The sequence below is a fragment of the Podarcis pityusensis genome, assembly GCF_964106645.2.
Source record: "Podarcis pityusensis genome assembly, chromosome: Z".
Taxonomy (NCBI): domain Eukaryota; kingdom Metazoa; phylum Chordata; class Lepidosauria; order Squamata; family Lacertidae; genus Podarcis; species Podarcis pityusensis.
Genome location: NC_138044.1, coordinates 39,993,924 through 40,013,398, shown reverse-complemented (window position 1 = coordinate 40,013,398; position 19,475 = coordinate 39,993,924). Strand labels below are relative to the sequence as shown.

General features: G+C 45.9%; 2 protein-coding genes across 4 annotated transcripts in view; one reads left to right on the top strand and one right to left on the bottom strand.

Annotated features, from left to right (window-relative positions):
* TMEM255A (transmembrane protein 255A) overlaps positions 1-5,175 on the bottom strand; it is a 34,223-nt gene extending 29,048 nt beyond the window's left edge. Inside the window, exon 1 of the mRNA XM_080991151.1 lies at positions 5,007-5,175. Coding sequence (XP_080847277.1) covers positions 5,007-5,064 — 58 coding nt within the window. The 5' untranslated portion in view covers positions 5,065-5,175. The remainder of the gene's footprint in view (positions 1-5,006) is intronic.
* ATP1B4 (ATPase Na+/K+ transporting family member beta 4) overlaps positions 1-19,475 on the top strand; it is a 43,842-nt gene that overhangs the window by 14,245 nt on the left and 10,122 nt on the right. Inside the window, exons 1-3 of one of the 3 annotated variants that reach the window (XM_080991146.1) lie at positions 5,319-5,442; positions 10,381-10,436; positions 15,295-15,463. In XM_080991146.1, the coding sequence (XP_080847272.1) occupies positions 5,406-5,442; positions 10,381-10,436; positions 15,295-15,463 (262 nt within the window). In that variant the 5' untranslated portion in view covers positions 5,319-5,405. Of the gene's footprint in view, positions 1-5,318; positions 5,443-7,994; positions 8,071-10,380; positions 10,437-15,294; positions 15,464-19,475 lie in introns of those variants that run through there. The other 2 variants (XM_080991145.1, XM_080991147.1) reach the window with 2 other exon arrangements.

Here is a 19,475-nt window from a genome sequence, read left to right as displayed (position 1 = left end):
AATAGGAACGTTTTTGCCTGGCACCTAAAGGTGTATAATGAAGGCGCCAGCCAAACTTCCCTGGGGAGAGCATTCCACAAACTGGGAGCTACTGCAGAAAAGTTCTTGCGTTGGCACACTCTGGGCCTCTCATGGAGGAGGCACACAAAGAAGGGCCTGGGGAAATGATTGCAGGGATCAAACTGGTTCATATGGGGAAAGGGTGTCCTTGAAGTACTGCGGTCCTGAGCCGTTTAAGGCTTTATAATTAAAAAACAGTGCTGTGAATTGGACCCAGAAACAGTGCTGTTGGGCCAGAATTGGTATAATATGCTCAAACTGACCTGCATCAGTGAGCAACCTGGCAGCAGAATTCTGCACCAGCTCAAGTTACCATACCGTTTTCAGAGGCAGCCCTACGTATAAGGCATTGCAGTATTTTAAATGTTTTATTTATTGTTCATGACTGCTTTTATTATGTTGTAGTTATATATTGCTTTAATGTTGTAAGCCACCTTGAGCGTGGTTTGAATTGTGGAAAGGTAGCATACAAATAACATTAAGTAGAACTTTGCCATTGGTTTTCCAGGAAACGATCTTTCCTAGTGTCCTTGCATATGTACAACGAACCAAAATAGAGCTCCTTAATTTTATTGTTGTTCCCCTGCCTAATTTTTTTCTTTTGAAGTGCAAAAGCCTTGTGGGCTCTATCACAAGAGGTGTGGGATTATGATCCTTGGCAAAAGAAAGGCTGTATTCAGTCGTAATCATCTTTAAAAGATCACATAACTTTGAAGTAGACATTCTGAAACTTCATTTAAACCTGCATTTTCCCTTAGTGATTTAAATAATGGCCCAAATCAACCCATCCCCCCACCAAAGGCTTGAGAAACAAGCATGCCAAGAAAGGCAAAAATAAGGGGAATTGTCAAGAACTTAGCAGGTGACTATATGTGACCAGTAGGCTGTATTCAGGTTGGCGAGTCACAAATTGTGCAGGTTTGCATCACCTTCCTAAAATCCTGACTTCCCAAGTCAGTGCAGGAAATCCAGAACAGACTCCCAATGGGTGGCCGTCCATTCTTGAAAAATCTCCTGTGAAGCACAGCCCATCAGCCCTCTAGATCGGAGGTGGGGAACCTTTCTCAGCCTGAGGGGCATATTCCCTAACTGTGTGAGCCACAGTCCAGAGGTGCGCAGGGCCAGAGGCAAAACTGGACAGAGCAAGTGCTCTAAATCTACACTCTAGCCTTCATCTGGGCAAACAAGAAACACGGTTCGAGTTCCAGGACATATTCCAGCCAGGCAAAAGTATTCCAGGAGGGTAAGAAAGGGGCATGTGGCCTGGGAGAAACATCATTGGTCTGATGTTCGCCATCCCTGCTCTAGATAGTTAGTTTCGTAGTTGCTCTATCAAAAAGTTTCACCCAACACTCAACTAAAATATACCCTAGCACAACATTAGATCTAGCACTACCCTCTACATAAGAGAATAGGAAGCTGCCTTTTACTAAGGCAGATCACTTAGTCATCTATCTCAACGCAGTCTGCACTGACTGGCAGCAGCTCACCAGGATTTCAGGCAGAGGATGTTCTCAGCCCTACTTAGAGATGCCGAGGATTGAACCTGGGGCTCTTCTGTGTGCAAAACAAATGCTCTGCCACTGAGCTATAGCACTTTCCCTCCAAGGCAGCAGAGAGAAGCAATGCTTTGCCCACTGAGGGACTCAAACCAGTGACCTCCTGAGTGTATTAGTGGCTGGCCGGCCAAATACACACCACAGAGGTCCCGTAGTTCATAAAGGCCCATCTCACTTGCATAATACTCACAGAAGAGGATTAGAAAACTTATTGGAGGCTAAGACTATCCATGGCTACTAGCCATGAGGGCTATGCTCTGCCTTTATGGTCAAATGAAGTAATGCTTCTTCAGCTCTGAAAATTGCAAGAGAGGAGAGTGCTCTTGTTCTTGGGTCCTGCAATTTGGCTCCTCATAGACATCTGGTTGGCCACTGTGAGAACAGGATGTTGGAGTAGGTGGGCTATTGGCCTGATCCAGCTGTCTCTCCTTATGTTCTTATGCTCCCAGCTAAGAAACTTAAATCACATTGCAAAGCACTAAATAATGAGGCATAAGCTCCCTCAAAGAATGGACTCAGGGTCCTAACCAGTTCTGCATCTTGAACCTGCTTCAAGGCGGCCTGCCCAGCATTCAGTTGAGCGACACACCCATGCGCTGGCACAGGCTTCCAAGCTCACATGAAAAGACTTTGCACTTCACATTTCACGCCCCCTCTCCTGTGGCATCTCTAAGTCTGAAGATTTACTCCTTTCTGATGTGACCACACCAGTTGTGCTATCAAGGCTAAGTACGTTAAATGTGGGGAATGCTCTTGCTGATCTTTGAGAAAAGGGACATGAATTCACATTTGCAAGCAGCAAGTAGTGCCTCACATTCTCCAATAGGTAAAGGGTAAAGGGACCTCTGACCATTAGGTCCAGTCGTGGCTGACTCTAGGGTTGTGATGCTCATCTCACTTTATTGGCCGAGGGAGCCGGCGTACAGCTTCCAGGTCATGTGGCCAGCATGACTAAGCCGCTTCTGGCGAACCAGAGCAGCGCACGGAAACACCCTTTACCTTCCTGCCGGAGCGGTACCTATTTATCTACTTGCACTTTGACGTGCTTTCGAACTGCTAGGTTGGCAGGAGCAGGGACTGAGCAACGGGAGCTCACCCAGTCATGGGGATTCGAACCGCCAACCTTCTGATCGGTAAGCCCTAGGCTCTGTGGTTTAACCAACAGGGTGTGGCAAATAAGAAAACCCATGGCAAGGAAAAACCTCATTCAGTTAATTTGTTAAGAGAGGAGGAAGAACACAACCAGATTAGCAGCAAGTTAACTCTGAACAGCTGATTTGATTTGTTAATATCCAATATGACTTCTTTCTTTTTCTTCATTTTCTTTCTTTCTTTAAAAAACCCTTCTCTTCTGCAATATGTCAGTCCTGTTCCCACAACTGGCGTCAGAAGTTGGCATGGTAGGGCATCTGCCTTAAGACCACACAACAGAGGGGCAGCTGCTGACCCTTGAATCTCTTCCCCGACCCTGAGCCAACTCCTTGCTGTTGCTGCTGCTGCAGCAGCTCCCTGTTCTTCTGCTGTTCTCTAAGTGCACAAGCATTTCCAAAAGCAAGGACAGGTCCATCACTCAGCGGCAGAGTATCTGCTTTGCATACAGAATGTCCCATGTTCAAGCCCTGGCATCTGCAGGTAGGGCTGGGAGAAGCCCTCTCTGAAACGGTGAGGAGCTGCTGCCAGCGTAGACATACTGAGCTAAGTAGACCCAATGGTCTGACTCAGTATAAGACAACTCCCTATGTTTCTAACATAAGGTTTTGCTTGCCTTGCTATTTCTTTATGCCCAGAGATACAGACTGGGTCCAGAGGGAGAGGGCAAATGAACAGGCGGTGGGGGGGGGGAGAAGCAGGGCAGTTGCAAAGGCAGATTTAGGGGAGCGTGACTGGTTTGGTCACACTGGGTGCAGAGCCTTGGGGGTGCCACAGCTATGATTTAGAATACAGTTAAGGGTGCAATAAGTTTGGCATGAATTTGGTGCTGAATTTTGGCATCACACAGGGCACCACTAAAATCTAAGATCCCAAGGTCCATCACTAGCAGTTGGCCCACTCAATCTGTCCCCAGGAAATCTGCCTCCCTGACTTAAGGAATTGTCAAGTTCTGCCCAGCAATGAGGCTTCTATATTCAAAAGCTTGTGATATATCGTATTATTTCTGCATCTTGTTATATCAATATTGCAGAAATTCTCTTAGCACAATCCTATGCAACCGGGATGGGGAAATGGTGGCCCTCAAGATGTTCCTGGGCTCCAACTCCTCTTAGCACCAGCCAGCAGGACCAACGGTCAGGGATGATGGGCGTTTGAAATAAATAACAAGGACATAGGAAGGTATCTATGAGATTCAAATCACTGCTCCATGTAGGTCACTGCTGCCTTTCCCAACCAGCTCCCCTCTAGACCGTTAGACTACAGCTCCCACCAGCCTCAACCAGAAAAGGTTGGGAAAGGCTGGTCTACAACGACTGCAGCAGTTATCCAGGCAGGAGTATTTCCCAGACCTACAAGCAAATGCCAGGCTGAATTGAGGCTCTTTTGCATGGAAAGCACAAGTTGTACTGAGTTAAGGCTCTCCTCCACCTTGTTTTACATGAAGCCCACGTAACAGGGGCTGAGGAAGGCTGGTCTACGCTGGCTGGCAGCAACCCTCCAGGTAGGAGTGTTTTGCAGCACTGCCTTGGGGTTCCCTGGGACCTTCTGCATGCAAAGCAGATGCTCTCCCACTGAGTTGCAGGCCTTGCTCCAATAAATGAATGGAGCAGCAGCCTGGTGACCACACATTCAGCCTACTCACCAATAGGGCAAATTAAATCCTCTAATAACACAAGGCCACTCAATCAGTGGGGGGAAACAGCCCCGTGGCCTCCAGACCAAAGGAAGCCAAGTGATACAAACCAAGGGTCTCCAAACAGCAATAACCTAAACCTTCTCCATACAACCCCCCTCCCTTATTAAAAACAAACAAGCAGTGGCGATTTTAAATAGAAACGGTCCCAAGCTTCTCTGCTCAGGCATGTGGAAAACAGCAAGGCTCGCCTTTCACCCGGGGCCTCCTCCACTCCCGTTGCAAGCTTTAAAAAAAAAATTATTTCTGGCCTTGAGCTGCAATGCAAGCGACAGGGCTGCAGGTTGAGAGAGAGGAGCGGGCCTGGGGCGCGTGCTGCATGTCCAGGCGATCAGGACTTCCCCAAACGACCCAATACCCACCCACCCCCGACTCTGGTTTTTGCAAAAAAGGGGGGGAAAAAGGACCCAAAGAGTGTTGCGCAAAAGGCGGCACCCAGTTACACTCCGTTCCCGCGCGCGCTCCTGCCCCACTTGCTATGGGCGCCCCTTCCCCAAATCCACACCCTCCTTTCCTTTCCCCTCGACGAAGAGGCGCCTCACCCACAGAATCGGAGAGGGGGATCGCGCTGGGGCGCGGCTGAGTCAAGGCCTGGCGCATAGTGGCGGGCCCTCAATGCAAGGTGTCCGGCGGGAGCTACCGGCCGCGGCGCATCCTCCTGCGCTGCTCGAGGTTCATGCTCCGGGCAACAGCAGCGGCTCCCTCCAACCACCAGAGCCGGTCTGTGGCGCTTGCGCAAACTGGAGAGACAAACCAACCAGACCAGCCCGCTATAAAATGTGGGCAGGGGGAGAGGAGAACCTTCCTGTTTCGCCACGGTTGGGTTGCAGGCGGGTTTGCTACCTGTCGTCCCGTATATTTTCCATGCGTTATTCGATGCGCAAGATTCCAAGCTGGGTGGCTCCTTTCCTTTTAAAAAAAAAAGAAAGAAAGGCGCAAACATGCAGAAATCAATAGGAGAGCTCGAGAAATCATGTGGTATGTGTGTGTGTTTTTAACCGATTCAAGAACTTTTGCCGCGCTTGGCAGCCTGATCCTATACAAATCGACTCGGATGTCTCTCCGGGTTCCATGCGACTTAAAAACCTTTGCCCGAGGCGCGTGTGCGGTCTCTCCAGGGTCCAGGGCGAGTTGCAGCAAACTAAAAATTAGTTATTAAAAACCATCAAAACAAATTGCAGCGTGGGTCCTGAATGGCCCTTGGACTGGAGGAAGTGAAAGAGACTTACAACTGAATGCACAAAAATTACTAATCCTTGCAACAAGGAAATGCCACTTTTCATATTAGTAGTTTACTGTTAGAGTAACGTGGTCAAAATAACCTTAGAAAAACACAAGTGTGTTCTCAGCTCTTGACCCTAATGATTAAAAATTTCCTCCTTGATTAATTTACTAAATTGTTGGTTGATTTGTCTATCAGTTGAGCCAATTAAATATTGCTATCCTTATGAAACAACAATCACCCAAAACTCTTATTTTTCTTGGTGGTGATGATAATAAAATTGGCAGTACTAGTAGTAATAAATCATTATCAGGAATGCCTCAGTGGTGTAAGATTTCCTAGTTGGTCTAGCCAAGATGACCTATGAAGTACTTCTCTATTACTTGATTTTACAGTAATTATTCTTTTGGAACTTTGTGGCATAGCTGTCAACATTTCTCTTTTTTTAAGGGAAATTCCCTTATTCCGAATAGGATTCCTCGCAAGAAAAGAGAAAAGTTGACAGCTATGCTTTGTGGGCCAGTGAAAAGAGAAGATCTGGATTTATGGGGTCATTTTGAGGAAAAACACAATTATTTTTAAAAATATTGTGAATCTGCAAGTGGGGGTAATTGGTTGCAGTACTTATTTTTTTCCGTTCATAAATTATTCTTTGCCTTCTTTTAAATTAACGTACATTAACCTTTTTTTAAAAAAAGCTTAGCTTTGGATTTCAAACATGCAAGTGTACTAAATGTGAATTAATTACCAAGGCATAGCCAATGTCCTTTTTTTGTTCTTGATGATTAATTTCTAAAAAGAGCAACATTTGCAAACTCAAGCCCACCTAGGTATTCTACTTTCTAATCCCAGAAGTATGGAGGTTAGCTGCAGTTACTCTGTAATGGAGGAAAAATGCACTTGGCACGTGATCAGAGGCATTCTGATAATTACGACTTTGCATTCTCAACCAGATCTACCATTCATCCACAGCTCAAAAGAATTCGGCATGTAATGCTATGCCTCATTTAGTGATAGGCACATCTATTTTGATGCCAAAACGAAAGCCAGCCCACATATTTACTGAAATGTTATTCTTTTTGGAGTTCAGCCAGCAGTTTTAAAAATCCTTGGTTTTTGTGATCAAGGGACACTGAGTGGGGCAAAGTGGTGATATTATACAACCCTAACTATGTCTACTCAGAAGTAAGTTCTGTTGGATTCATTGGGGTTTCATTCATTGCACTGAAATATGTGGGATTGGGATTGCAACCATAACTGGGTTAATTTTTGCATTAGGACTGAGATTGCCATCCTACCCTGCTTAAAGTAAAATATATTTCATCCAAATTTAAGCAGTTTTCTCCTTTTAATTCTGTAGGAAGAGTAAAGGATTTCCTGAAGACTGAAAACCCATGCACGCTTACCTGAGAACATGGATATGTGGCTAAGGGGCAAAAAACCGCCAAGAATATTTATTTAATAATACAGTAGAAATCTAAATTAAGAGTGGGGAAGGCAAATGTCAAACAAAACTGAAACAAAATTTGGAACCACCAAGTCAAACCATTACAATTTGTGGGACAAGCCTAGCTGCTCAGTCGTGTATGCATCTACTCAGAACTAAGCCCCATTGGAGTTGGGGGGGGGGGTTTACTCTCAGTTAAGTGTGTATATAGAACAGTAGCTTAAGTCTATAGTCAATAATAATAATAATAATAATAATTACAAAGAAGTAGAAAAGTACAAGATGAAAAAAGCAAAGGAAAGGAAAACAACAAAATATAAACAGCAAAAATAAAAGTTAAAATAACAACAGGGGGGGGGGGAAATAGTGGGGAAACCACATTAAGATTAAACCAGGGGTAGACAATGTGGCCACCTCCGAATTCTCTTAAGCCACAAATCCCATAATTCCTGGCGACTGAACAAGCTGACTAGGGTTTTTGGGTGCTGTGGTCCTGCAAAATCTGGAGGGGACAACAGAGATGACAAATCTGAGGGACTCTCAGAGTTGCAGTGGACATGCTGGCTTGGGTTGATGTGATTCGGAGTCCAAAAACACCCAGAGGGCCACAGGTTCCCCATCATTTCAGAAAGCAGAAGATTACCACATGTTGACAAATTTTCTTTGCAGCAAATGTCTCTATTGGAAACAGCTGCTGCCAGTTTATAACCTGCTTTTTTCAGGTTGTGCCCATGTTTGGATGTGTCACTGGAAGAGATAACAGTGGCACATTGCCGCAGAAGATCCAGTGCCTCGGGACAGAAGGGGGCAGAAGGGAGTCAAACAAGATATTGAAATGAAACCTGGGCCATCAACTACTGTAACACGACGCAGCTAATGCGGACAGCAGCCTCAAACCAAAATAGAAAACGTTTTGGAAAGCATTGCAGAGGAGATGGTGTGTGTGTGCTGCTTCATGGAGCAATGCAGGAAAACATGCTTCATTGAGGGTGTAATTCATCTGAGCCTTTAATTGCGACAGGATATTGTGTGTCACAGAATGTCCCTATTCGAAAGGACTTTCTTGTTTTTACTACTCTTGGGAGGGGGGCTAGGGGGCGGTGAGGAGTGTTTGACTTGGTGTTTTTAGGAAGAGCAAGGGAGGAGAACATAGTGGGAAGTTAGTGTCATAATAATAATAATAATAATAATAATAATAATAATAATTTATTATTTATACCCCGCCCATCTGGCTGGGCTGCCCCAGCCGCTCTGGGCGGCTTCCAACAAAACACTAAAATACAATAACCTATTAAACATTAAAAGCTTCCCTAAACAGGACTGCCTTCAGATGTCTTCTAAAAGTCTGGTAGTTGTTGTTCTCTTTGACATCTGGTGGGAGGGTGTTCCACAGGGCTGGTCATTGGAAAGTTAGCAGAATAAGTCCATTTATTTTCCCACCTCTGTCCCTATTTTCCAGAGACAGGCTAAGAATTACAAAAGCTATCCCAGCTTCTGATTTGATCCTGGAATGTCCCTATTTTCCCTGGCTCTGCATCTCGGAGCCAATGTGACCCGTGGGGCTGGTCCTTGGCGGCAGCATCCTCTCCTCCTCACCTGCTTTCCAGCGGTTGCTATGAGCTGCCCAAGGGATGCGGCCAGCAGCAGAGACCATGGAGAGGCAATGGGATGCTGCCTCACAGCTGCTGCAGCCGCTGACACCTGGGACAAGCGCCGGTTCATCCTTTCTCCCAAGCTTGGTGGCGGCAGCACTTGTGGGGGAAATAGGAACATTCCAGGATCAAATCAGAAGCCGGGATGGCTTTCATAATTCCGGACTGTCTCTGGAAAAATGGGACAGTTGGAGGGTAAGTCATTAATATCACCAGACCAACCTTCTCAGTAGTGGCTCCCTGCCTGGGTAATTCTATCCCCTGGGAGGCATGCCAGGCACCATCACTATCTGCTTTTACATGCCAGGCAAGAAACATGCTTATTCACTTAGGATTTTGGACCCTAGATTTCTGGTTGTCTTTCAGTGGGGTAGGGTCTCTCTCTCTCTCTCTGTATTATATATGTGTGTGTATAGATATAGATCTCCTGCCAACCTAGCAGTTCGAAAGCACCTCAAAGTGCAAGTAGATAAATAGGTACCGCTCCGGCAGGAAGGTAAATGGCGTTTCCGTGTGCTGCTCTGGTTCGCCAGAAGCGGCTTAGTCATGCTGGCCACATGACCCGGAAGCTGTCTGCGGACAAACGCTGGCTCCCTCGGCCAGTAAAGCGAGATGAGCGTCGCAACCCCAGAGTCGGTCACGACTGGACCTAATGGTCAGGGGTCCCTTTACCTTTACTTATAGATAAGCATTTTAGGTTGTTTTCATGCTTGCTTTTACACTTGTTTTCAGTGTTTTATTTTTGAAAGTCTCTTTGAACAGAGAGCTTCCTGCAAAAAGCGACAAACAAACAAGCACATACGGTGGTGATGCCTTTGCTTGTTGTGGCAGGCATGTGGATAATGGGATATGTCCACTTCTAACCTGATAGTGCCCCTCCAAATTCCCTCTCCACACTGTCCTTCTTGGCTCTTCTCCAGGGATCTTCAGATGGTTCCTGGAATTACGGGTGGTTGGGAAACTGACACTGCACGAACCCACCTCTGGCCTGTCTGAAGGCAAAGTGATAAATATAGCGATGTCGGACCGTGAAAGCAATTTTGGAAGCATTCAGACAAGGGGCCTCCCCATGACTGACAGGGACATATTGGCACGTACATTTCTGTCTGTTAAGATCTGATTATTTTGTAACGCTCTATAAACAGGTGATCCTCAGCCTCCCAAGGCAGAAAGATTTCCTTCCTGGCAAGATTCTTGGTCTTTCCCCCTCTCTGGGATTTTTCATGCGATAGGCTGCTTTTTACACGTGAATGACTTCTGGTGGATGAGGGCCTAAATTCTTGTATGGAATCCTGCTGCATGATCTCAGTTGCCTGATGAGAGCAATCAGCTTGCTGGTCTCCTCCTTACATGCTCCGTCTTCTCTGCAGTGCTGAAAAGCAAAACTCGTCACCTGGTGATAGTCGCAAAGCCCCTGCTCCTGCTTGATTTTTCTTTTTTCAAAAAACCACTGAATCGGCTTGTGCAATGGGATTGCTGGATAATTCCAGGGTTCAGTGAAGAGACGTGACCTGCATTATTAGACCAGGAGTTGACATCCTGACATACTAACCATCTCATATTTTTTCCCTTTTTTCCTTTTTTCACCATGGAAGTGAACGCCACCTCTGGAGGTGCCAAGGACCACCCGCTCAACTATCACCAAATGCCAGTAAGTAAGCAACCCCTTAGGGTAATGAGGAATAGATTTCCAGAGGTTCCATCTGTGAGCAGAATCGAACCCTTTGTTTCTGCTGTTGATGAGCAGAGCAGAAGGTTTGTCCACACTCTCCTCCTAAGTGTTGGAGGAAGAAAGGGGGAAAGTATGGCCATGCGTCAAACAAAGCTAGATTTCCCCCCCAGGAGGAAAAGACTATCCAGATAATTGAGAATTAGTCAAATAATAATAAGAAGAAAGGTCTGCATGCATGAATTGGCTCATTGATGCAAATAATTAACTTGTCTGTCGAAGATGAAAAAGAACCAAGCTCATGGGAAAATGCTCCATCTGAGTGCTTTTATTAGAACCAAAACATCAGCTCAGAATGGTACGTTCAGGACCAGCTCTACAGTTAGGTAGAGTGAGGCTGCTGCCTCAGGTAGCACATACTGGAGGATAGGAAGTGGTGGTGAGGTGCTAGATAACAGAGCTGTGCTGCCCTCAGAGGTGGTGGAGGACACTCTTCAGTTGCCAGTGTCGAAGTGAGATTATTTATTTCTTTATTTATTTATACCCTGCCCATCTGGCTGGGTTTCCCCAGCCACTCTGGGCGGCTTCCAACAAAATATTAAAATACAATAGTCTGTTAAACATTAAAAGTTTCCCTAAACAGGGCTGCATTCAGATGTCTTCTAAAAGTCTGGTAGTTGTTTTTGTCTTTAACATCTGGTTGGAGGGCGTTCCACAGGGCAGGTGCCACTACCGAGAAGGCCCTTTGCCTGGTTCCCTGTAACCTCACTTCTCGCAGTGAGGGAACTGCCAGAATGCCCTCGGCGCTGCACCTCAGTGTCTGGGCAGAATGATGGGGGTGGAGACGCTCCTTCAGATAGATTCAATGCTGGGCCAACTGGCTTCAGTACAGGGAAATAGGAGGCTGCACCATCTTGTCCATCATCTCAGGCACCACAATGCCTTGGGCTGGCCCTGGGTACATGGGGTTCCAGGGCACTTGACTGAGAGCAGCCTAGCAGTAACAGTACAACAGCACCTTGCCCCACTTATGGTGGCACTTTTCCATTCAGGGTACGTCAGCTCTGGTGTGTATCTGGTGTGATGGAGACAACACATTGGGTTAGGGGCATTAAAATATGTTATCCATTCTACTTGGGATGCAACTAAAGGAAGGAGTGGTGTGTTTTTTGGAGACAGGGTTGACATAGCAGAGGTGATACCTAAACTAGCTCAGAGCCATTTTGAGAACATGTTACGGGATGGGGGACTTAATGCTGCCTAACTTCCTATATCTCTGGTTGTGAAGTTAGAATGGTTGTGGTGATGTGGAACTCTGAGATCACCCACACAGGCAAAAGAATAACTTCCGATGCCAAAAGGCAGCCTCTGACCCTTAGCAGATGGCTTTCGCCAGTTGCCATATTTAGACAGGAAGGGAATTCCTCTTCCCAAGGTCATATTGGCTAGTAACTGTAGGGTTTTTGTGCTTTCCCCTGCAGGCTCTGTCTTGGCTTGCTTCCACACTAGCAATCAGGAACTTGGATAGGCACCTGTCTTTTGCTTGTCTCAAGTGGTTGGCTTGATCAGTGACAGTTGGTCAGAAAGATAGCTGTTGTACGGGATACTTGATAGTTCTAGAACTGGTGTGGGGAAGGTGTTGTCCTCCAGATGCTATTGGACTCCAACTCCCATCAGCTTTAGCCAACATAGTCAATGATAGGAGATGATGGGAACTGTAGTCCAGAAACACCAGGGGGGGGGCACATCTCTCCCACCACTGTGCCAAAGGCTGGTTCTCATATGTATTATAATGCTTGATGACTCACCTCTTGAAGACTCATCGTTTCAATGAGTTGCAGGAGTGCTGAGCATGGTCATTGGAGCTCATGCATTGGAGCCCATGCAAGGCAACGTGGGCTTTCTGTCAGTGGCAGCTCGTTCACACATTGAACTCGTCACTAGAGGGACATACGTGTGGGGAACTAGTCTGAAGGTTCTTTGAAGGTTCTCTGCACTTGTGAAATAAGATCTCACACACCCACACAAGGGGGAACAGATTTAACTTTTAAGCAGTTTTTACAAAATCTGTTCCTTAGCTGTGGAGTGATTTTGCTTTGAGTTGATCCTTCGTCAGCAAGGGAATGGTGAGAATTTGACTTTCCACACTTTGCTAGCCCAGAAGGAAAGCTACAGAAGACAAGGGGCAACCTTTGGGCATTTTTATGAGACCAGATTTCATTTATATGGGAAGGAAAATCTTGCAAAAGCATAGTTAAGACCCATTGATTCAAATGAGAGAGATTAATGCAGCAATTTTATGCACAGTTCCTTGGCAATAAGCCTAATTAGTTAGCTCAGTGAGACTTCTCCATTGGCATGCCTAAAATTGTACTATTAATCTGGAGTTTAATTCTCCCACTGAAACTCATGGAAGTGCTTTCAGGGGGGCCAGATTGTGCTTTTAATTTCCTGCATTAATTTTTTGCTTTCTCTCTCATATCATGTGATTCATGCACTGATGATCCATTGATGAACAGGCTGCCCTATGTGAACCCATTATGTAAGTGACAGGAAAGGCTTTTTCCTGGGTCAGCCTTGGATAGATGGATCAAATTGTCCTAGCCAAGTTGCTCCATCGTGATTGACTGATGGCAAGTTCAATGTTCAGAAGTAACCTGTAAAAGCTCTGGGTGGATTGTTGAACGGTGGACTTCATGAAAAGATGGCCAAATATGAGATGGACTTGGCAGGTTCAGCTTGGAACTTTTTTGGTCATACAATCAGAGAGCTTGGAGAGGGCCTCAAAGGGCTTCTAGTACAACATGGAGCTATAATACATCTGAAAAGACAAACATCGATCATGTCTCCAGGTTTTCCAGGCAGCAGGAGATCCAGTTAGAGGGGGTGGAGAAACTTGATTCTGATGGCAGTTAAAATTGTCAGTTTTTCTGATCATCTCTGCTGTAGCTTTCTATTGCTTCAGGCACACCTTGGTGACAATTCTTGCTTTGGCACCTTCTTCTTCTGATCATCTTAGAAATACAGGGGGTTAGGAATAAAAGGAAGCCCCCCCCCACACAAAAATGAGGTGTGTGGGGGTTCAGGTTGAGGAGGTGCTGCTGGAAATATCACACAGGGAACAACATGCCAAGTAAGAACAAGACAAAATGTTTTTGTCTGCAACAAAATGCTGCTGCTGCTGCTGCTGTTCAGGATTCCAGCCTTCCCATTTGCCCCTCCACTGGTTTTTCCATGTTTTCATCAACAGTGAGTCAAAAGAGAGTCAGCATTCTGTGGCCACTGAGCATGCCTGGTCTTCGTAGGAGGGGCTGGAGGTTGGGGTTTCTCCCTGTAGGTTTCCCCCTAAAAACATTTGCAATTTTTGCAGATTTTGAGGTTTCCCAGAGCCTTGTGCTATTTCTCTTTAGTGTGCTTTGGTGCTGCTTTGGCTAAATAAGGAATGGCACTCACAGCATGAAGACTGGAACTAAAAGGAACAAATAGACATGTAGGAAGCCTCCTTGTACCAAATTGGAACATTGGTTTGTCTAGCTCAGTATTTTCTCCAAGAAGTATGGGGAACCTCTGGTTCTCCAGATGCTGCTGGACTACAGCCCCAGCAAGCATGGCCACCTGATCTATAATAATGTAATAGTTTATTATTTATACCCTGCCCATCTGGCTGAGTTTCCCCAGCCACTCTGGGCAGCTGTTGATCTACAGTGATCAACAGCAGCTGTCCATAATAGTTTCACAGAAGGGTCTCTCCCAACTCCACCAGGAGATGTGGATAGAAGGACCATCAATTTTTGTTCTCAGTTTCTTATTTTGCCAGTCTTAAATTCAGTTCACCACATTTTGCAGCAATTTGCATATTAAAAAAACTCTCATGAAAATTCATTAGCATTTTAGCGCATTTTTTTTCTATAAACACATTTTTATATGCAGTTTTGACATATTTTTGCAAGCAATCTCACCATATATAATGCACTTTTAAATGTTATTTTCAACAATATATTTAATTTTATGCATATTTTCTCCTTAAATGTGCATTGCTTACTTGGAGCACTACATTGCGAAGCTTAAGTGTGAAGAGATGGTTGTGTTTCGATTCACATAATGTGTAAACAGGATAGATTTAGCTTTACATGTGTACTGAATCAAAATTCTCCTCCATCCCTACCTGGTGCTGTCTGAGCTATGGACCTTCCCCAAAGGATAGCAAAAATAAGGACAAACCATTTATTCTAAACCATGCTCTCTGGGGGAGAGAGAGAGAAAGAGAGAGAAGTAAATAAACTGTGCCTTTCTCAGAGGCATACTGTACGTAGAGTCCCTTGTGCCCTTGGCAAGGAGCTATATTGTCCCCTGAAAACTACACTTTACTGCAATAGAATTGAACAATTACTACATTTTACATGACCCAAGTGCTCAAAGCATCCAGAGTGAGGGCAAGGTGAAGTAGAAGGGCAGATAAAATTGCGTGTTTTTGTGCCGTGGTGTGAGAAAGACAGAAAGCTTCCCCCACATTTGATCTTGCTGCAACAGCAATGGCACAGCACCACACACATAAATGCCCTACACCCCATAGTTTGATAGGTGATTTTTGCACACCTTGCCCTGGGCTTGCACCCTTGACAAGGGTTTTGACAGCCCCTAGGTACTTCTCTGGCCTTCCTGTAACATAAGGAGCAATGATGAGAAAATGGAAAAAACTCCAGCTAGTGAACTCACTGGCATTTATTTTTGGCTAATGGAATATCCTCCATTAGTGGGGAGGGTGGGGGAGTGGAAAGAAAGACAACAAAAACACTGTTCACATGGTGTGTGTCTGGGGTTTGCTTTGTCATCATTCCAGGAAAATAAGAATGAAGAGGCAGCTCAGCAACACGGCAATGAGGAGGAGGAGGAGGAGGGAAAGAAAGAAATGGGCAAGAAAACCTGGGGCGATATGGCCAAGGACATGAAAATCTTCCTTTGGAATCCTGAGACAAGGCAGTTCATGGGCAGAACAGCTCATAGCTGGGGTAAGTCCATCATTTCCTCCCACCCCATCTGAAACGGGAGGCAACCGTAGCAGGATGTGGACAGAGGAATAAAGGCAGGAAAGCCTTGCGTTGATATCATTTGCACCCTCTTAGGCTTGGCTACTGTTGGGAATCATGGACTGGTGCCAAAGATGGGGGTAAAGAAATGAAGGTGGTATGAAGGGAAATGGAATTGCAGAGGCTGTTTTGGGAGGCTGTTCCAAGCCACAATGGGCAGTGAAAGAGGCAGGGCAGAGTCTTGTGAAGAAGCATGAGAGCTTTCAACGTCAGGCTGATGTGGAGTTGAGTCCGTGAAGGTCATGGCAGGGATGTGTCGGGGTTTAAGGGCGATACGAGAAGGGCTTTGAAGTTATATAGCAAGGATGGGGACCCTGAAAACTTTAGGGTGGCCATTTATTTATTCTGCCCCCAAAGGCAAAATGAACCTATAATTGCATGTGGTAGTGCTAAATGTACGAGCTACGATTTCTGGTGTTCTTATACCCTACAACATTTATCTAATGAAAATAGGGAAGTCCCATTCCATAATGAAAATTTTACTATTTATACCCCGCCTATCTGACTGGGTTGCCCCAGTCATTCTGGGCAGCTTCCAACACATTTAAAAACATAACAAAACATTAAACAAACTTCCCTATACAGGATTGCCTTCAGACGGCTCAGTGGGCTGGATAACTCCATACCCTCCAACATTTCTCCAATGAATATAGGGACGTCCTAAGGAAAAGTGGGACATTCCAGGATCAAATCAGAAACTGGGACTGCTTCTCTAAATCAGGGATGTCCCTGGAAAATAGGGACACTTGGAGAGTCTGGTGTTGTACTTCCACTAACAGAGGCAGTATGCCTTTGGGTACCAGTTGCTGGGAGTCACAGGTGGGCACAATACTGTTACCTTCAAGTTTTGTTTGCAGGCTTCCAATGAGCATCTGGTTAGACACCAGGCTCTTCTTATATATATTGCCACAGTCTTCCCCACTACTTTTCACAATCCTATGTAGATCAGCTCAAGGAAAATCCTTTTATGTTTGGAAAGAGGCAAGGTGGACATCCATTTGCTTTGGATGGCAATAAATTCTGGGCCAATTTTGACAAAACTGGGAGTGATCCTGCTTCCTAAAGGAATTATATTAGTGATGATTACCATGTTGAATAGAAGATTGTGATCAGCGATGGCTGGTGCCCATTGGAACTGAGTGGAGCAGAAGACAGGGAGGCCAACAGAAGGTGGAGCCAGAACCAATGACAGGCAGAGCCCAATCATTCTTATTTTGTCCCCATCCTCCTACCTGCTGAGTTTACAAGGACGAATGCTAAGACTAAGGAAGAGGAAGTAAGCAGACAATGCTGCTTCCTGGACTGGTTGTAAGTAAGAAGGCAGGCAAGTGGCCAGGCCATGACTTGTGGGGCAGTGCCCCATTTGCCCTAATGAACCAGCCTCTACTGATTCTAGTACCCACATGGATGGATTCCCAGGCTGCTGGAAGGGGCAGAACCTGGTAGTATGGTACCCAGGTAGTGAAGAGCTCAATTGGCTAGAGTGTGGTGCTGATAGCACTAAAGTTGCAAGTTCAATCCCCATATGGGACAGCTGCATGTTCCTGCATTGCAGGGGGCTGGACTAGATCAGCGTTTCCCAAACTTGAGTCTCTCCAGCTGGTTTTTTTGAACTACAGCTCCCATTATCTGTAGCTAGCAGGACCTGTGGTCAGGGTTGATGGGAACTGTAGTCCAAAAACAGCTGGAGACTCAAGTTTGGGAAACACTGAACTAGATGATCCTCAGGGTCCATTCTAGCTCTACAATGCTATGGTTTTATTTGCCAGGCTAAAATTAGGCACCCACACCCTTGGGGTGCCTTTGCAATGCCGGCTAAGCAAGGCACCGGATTTTGGGAAGGAGGCACTAGGCTTTAGACGTGGGTGGCGCTGTGGGTTAAACCACAGAGCCTAGGGCTTGCCGATCAGAAGGTTTGAATCCCCACAACGGGGTGAGTTCCCATTGCTCGGTCCCTGCTCCTGCCAACCTAGCAGTTCAAAATCACATCAAAGTGCAAGTAGATAAATAGGTACCGCTCTGGCGGGAAGGTAAACGGCGTTTCCGTGCGCTGCTCTGGTTCGCCAGAAGCGGCTTAGTCATGCTGGCCACATGACCCAGAAGCTGTACGCCGGCTCCCTCGGCCAATAAAGCGAGATGAGCGCCGCAATCCCAGAGTCGGTCACAACTGGACCTAATGGTCAGGGATCCCTTTACCTTTTTAGAGCCCTCAGGCCTCCTTCCAAAAGCTAGGTAAACATTGACTAGGCCAGGGGTCAGCAAACTTTTTCAGCAGGGGGCCGGTCCACTGTCCCTTAGACCTTATGGGGGGCCGGACTATATTTGGGGGGGGGGGAATGAACGAATTCCTATGCCCCACAAATTACCCAGAGATGCATTTTAAATAAAAGGACACATGCTACTCATGTAAAAACACGCTGATTCCCAGACCATCCGCGGGCCAGATTGAGAAGGCGATTGGGCCGGATCCAGCCCCCGGGCTTTAGTTTGCTTACCCATGAACTAGGCTTTGGGAAGGAGGCAGAAAGGTAATCCTTTAGCTCCTGTGCCCTTTGTGGTGGAACTGGTTGCACTGCCCTCAATCCACCACTGCTGCTGGTAATGGGTGTTGGATTTTATGACATTTATTTTCTGTTCCCCCTGCCCAAGGCTTGCAGGGCAATGAACATTCCCCTCAGCATTGGGGAAAAAAATCCACGATCCTCTAAGGTAGATTAGAACAAGCAGCAGAGAATAATCCAATGACTACCCAGTGATGTTCGTGAAGTGATTCAAAACCAGGACTCCCAGGGTTCATTCTGACACTCTAGCCAGAATGCTACACTGTCTTTCAAGGCAAATTGGTGAATGAGAGAGAGAGAGAATTTGGGTGCAGGTTCCAGATCCGAAGGAATGCCAGAATTAGCACCAATTAGCTTGTCCTCGTGAATTATTAAAAATGTTTTAAAATAAAGAAAAGAACAATCACAGTTCCTATTGCCTTTTGCGTTGATGCTTTTCTATGCTCCAAGAAGGGTTTCTCGCCCTCCCCACCCTTGCTGGCCCCTCGCCAAAGCCACTAACAGGCCCAAATTAAGTTTGCTCTCCTCCCAGCCCGCCCCAGTTTGTTCTCAGACCTAAAAGTTCCTCTCAGCATAAAAGCCTCAGGAACGTGGAGGTGAAAGGGCACATCTGCATTCTCAAAGATTGTCCTGAAACTGGACTTGGGCTTTTCCTGGGAAATAAACACACAGAAATAGGTTGGGTTAGAAGTTTGCTTCAATATCATTATTATTTCTAAAGCTCCTGGGATTTGTTCTCTTGAGACAATCTGTCCATCATCTTAGGTCTCTGGTCAGGACAGAGCCTAAAGGCAAACAGGCATTTCTGTGCTGTAACCACACGTCTATTTTTAGGGAGGGCTCAACACTTGAGTTTTTGAGGCTGGGTCCCTGGTCTCCTGACCCTTTCTCCTTTTGAGGAAGGGTTGTAGCTTAATTGCGGAGTATCTGCTTTGCATGCAGAAGGTCCCAGGTTCAATACGCAGCAACTCCAGGTAAGACTAGGGGAAAACCCTGATTGAAACCTTGGCAAGCTGCTTCCAGTCAGTGCAGACAGTACTGAGCTACACACGCTACAATTGATCTTAGCCAACAAGCTAAATGGATGTAATTGTCTGACTCAGTATAAGGCACCTTCCTATGTTTTAAAGAACTTATTTTTCAGAAATTTGCTGACATGCGGCAAGGCATGGGGCAGTAAGATCCCCGTCACTACCATTTTAATTTGCCCAGAGGTACTTTACACCTGTATGCAAATTTGTGACAATGGGACTGCGCATAGAGTTCTTTAAGTACCTAGCAAACCCCCTGGTAACATCAGGGAAGAGCATTTCATACCATGCACCCCAAATTATTTTCTTCCACATGCCTTAGGTTTGCTAAGCAAATGTGCC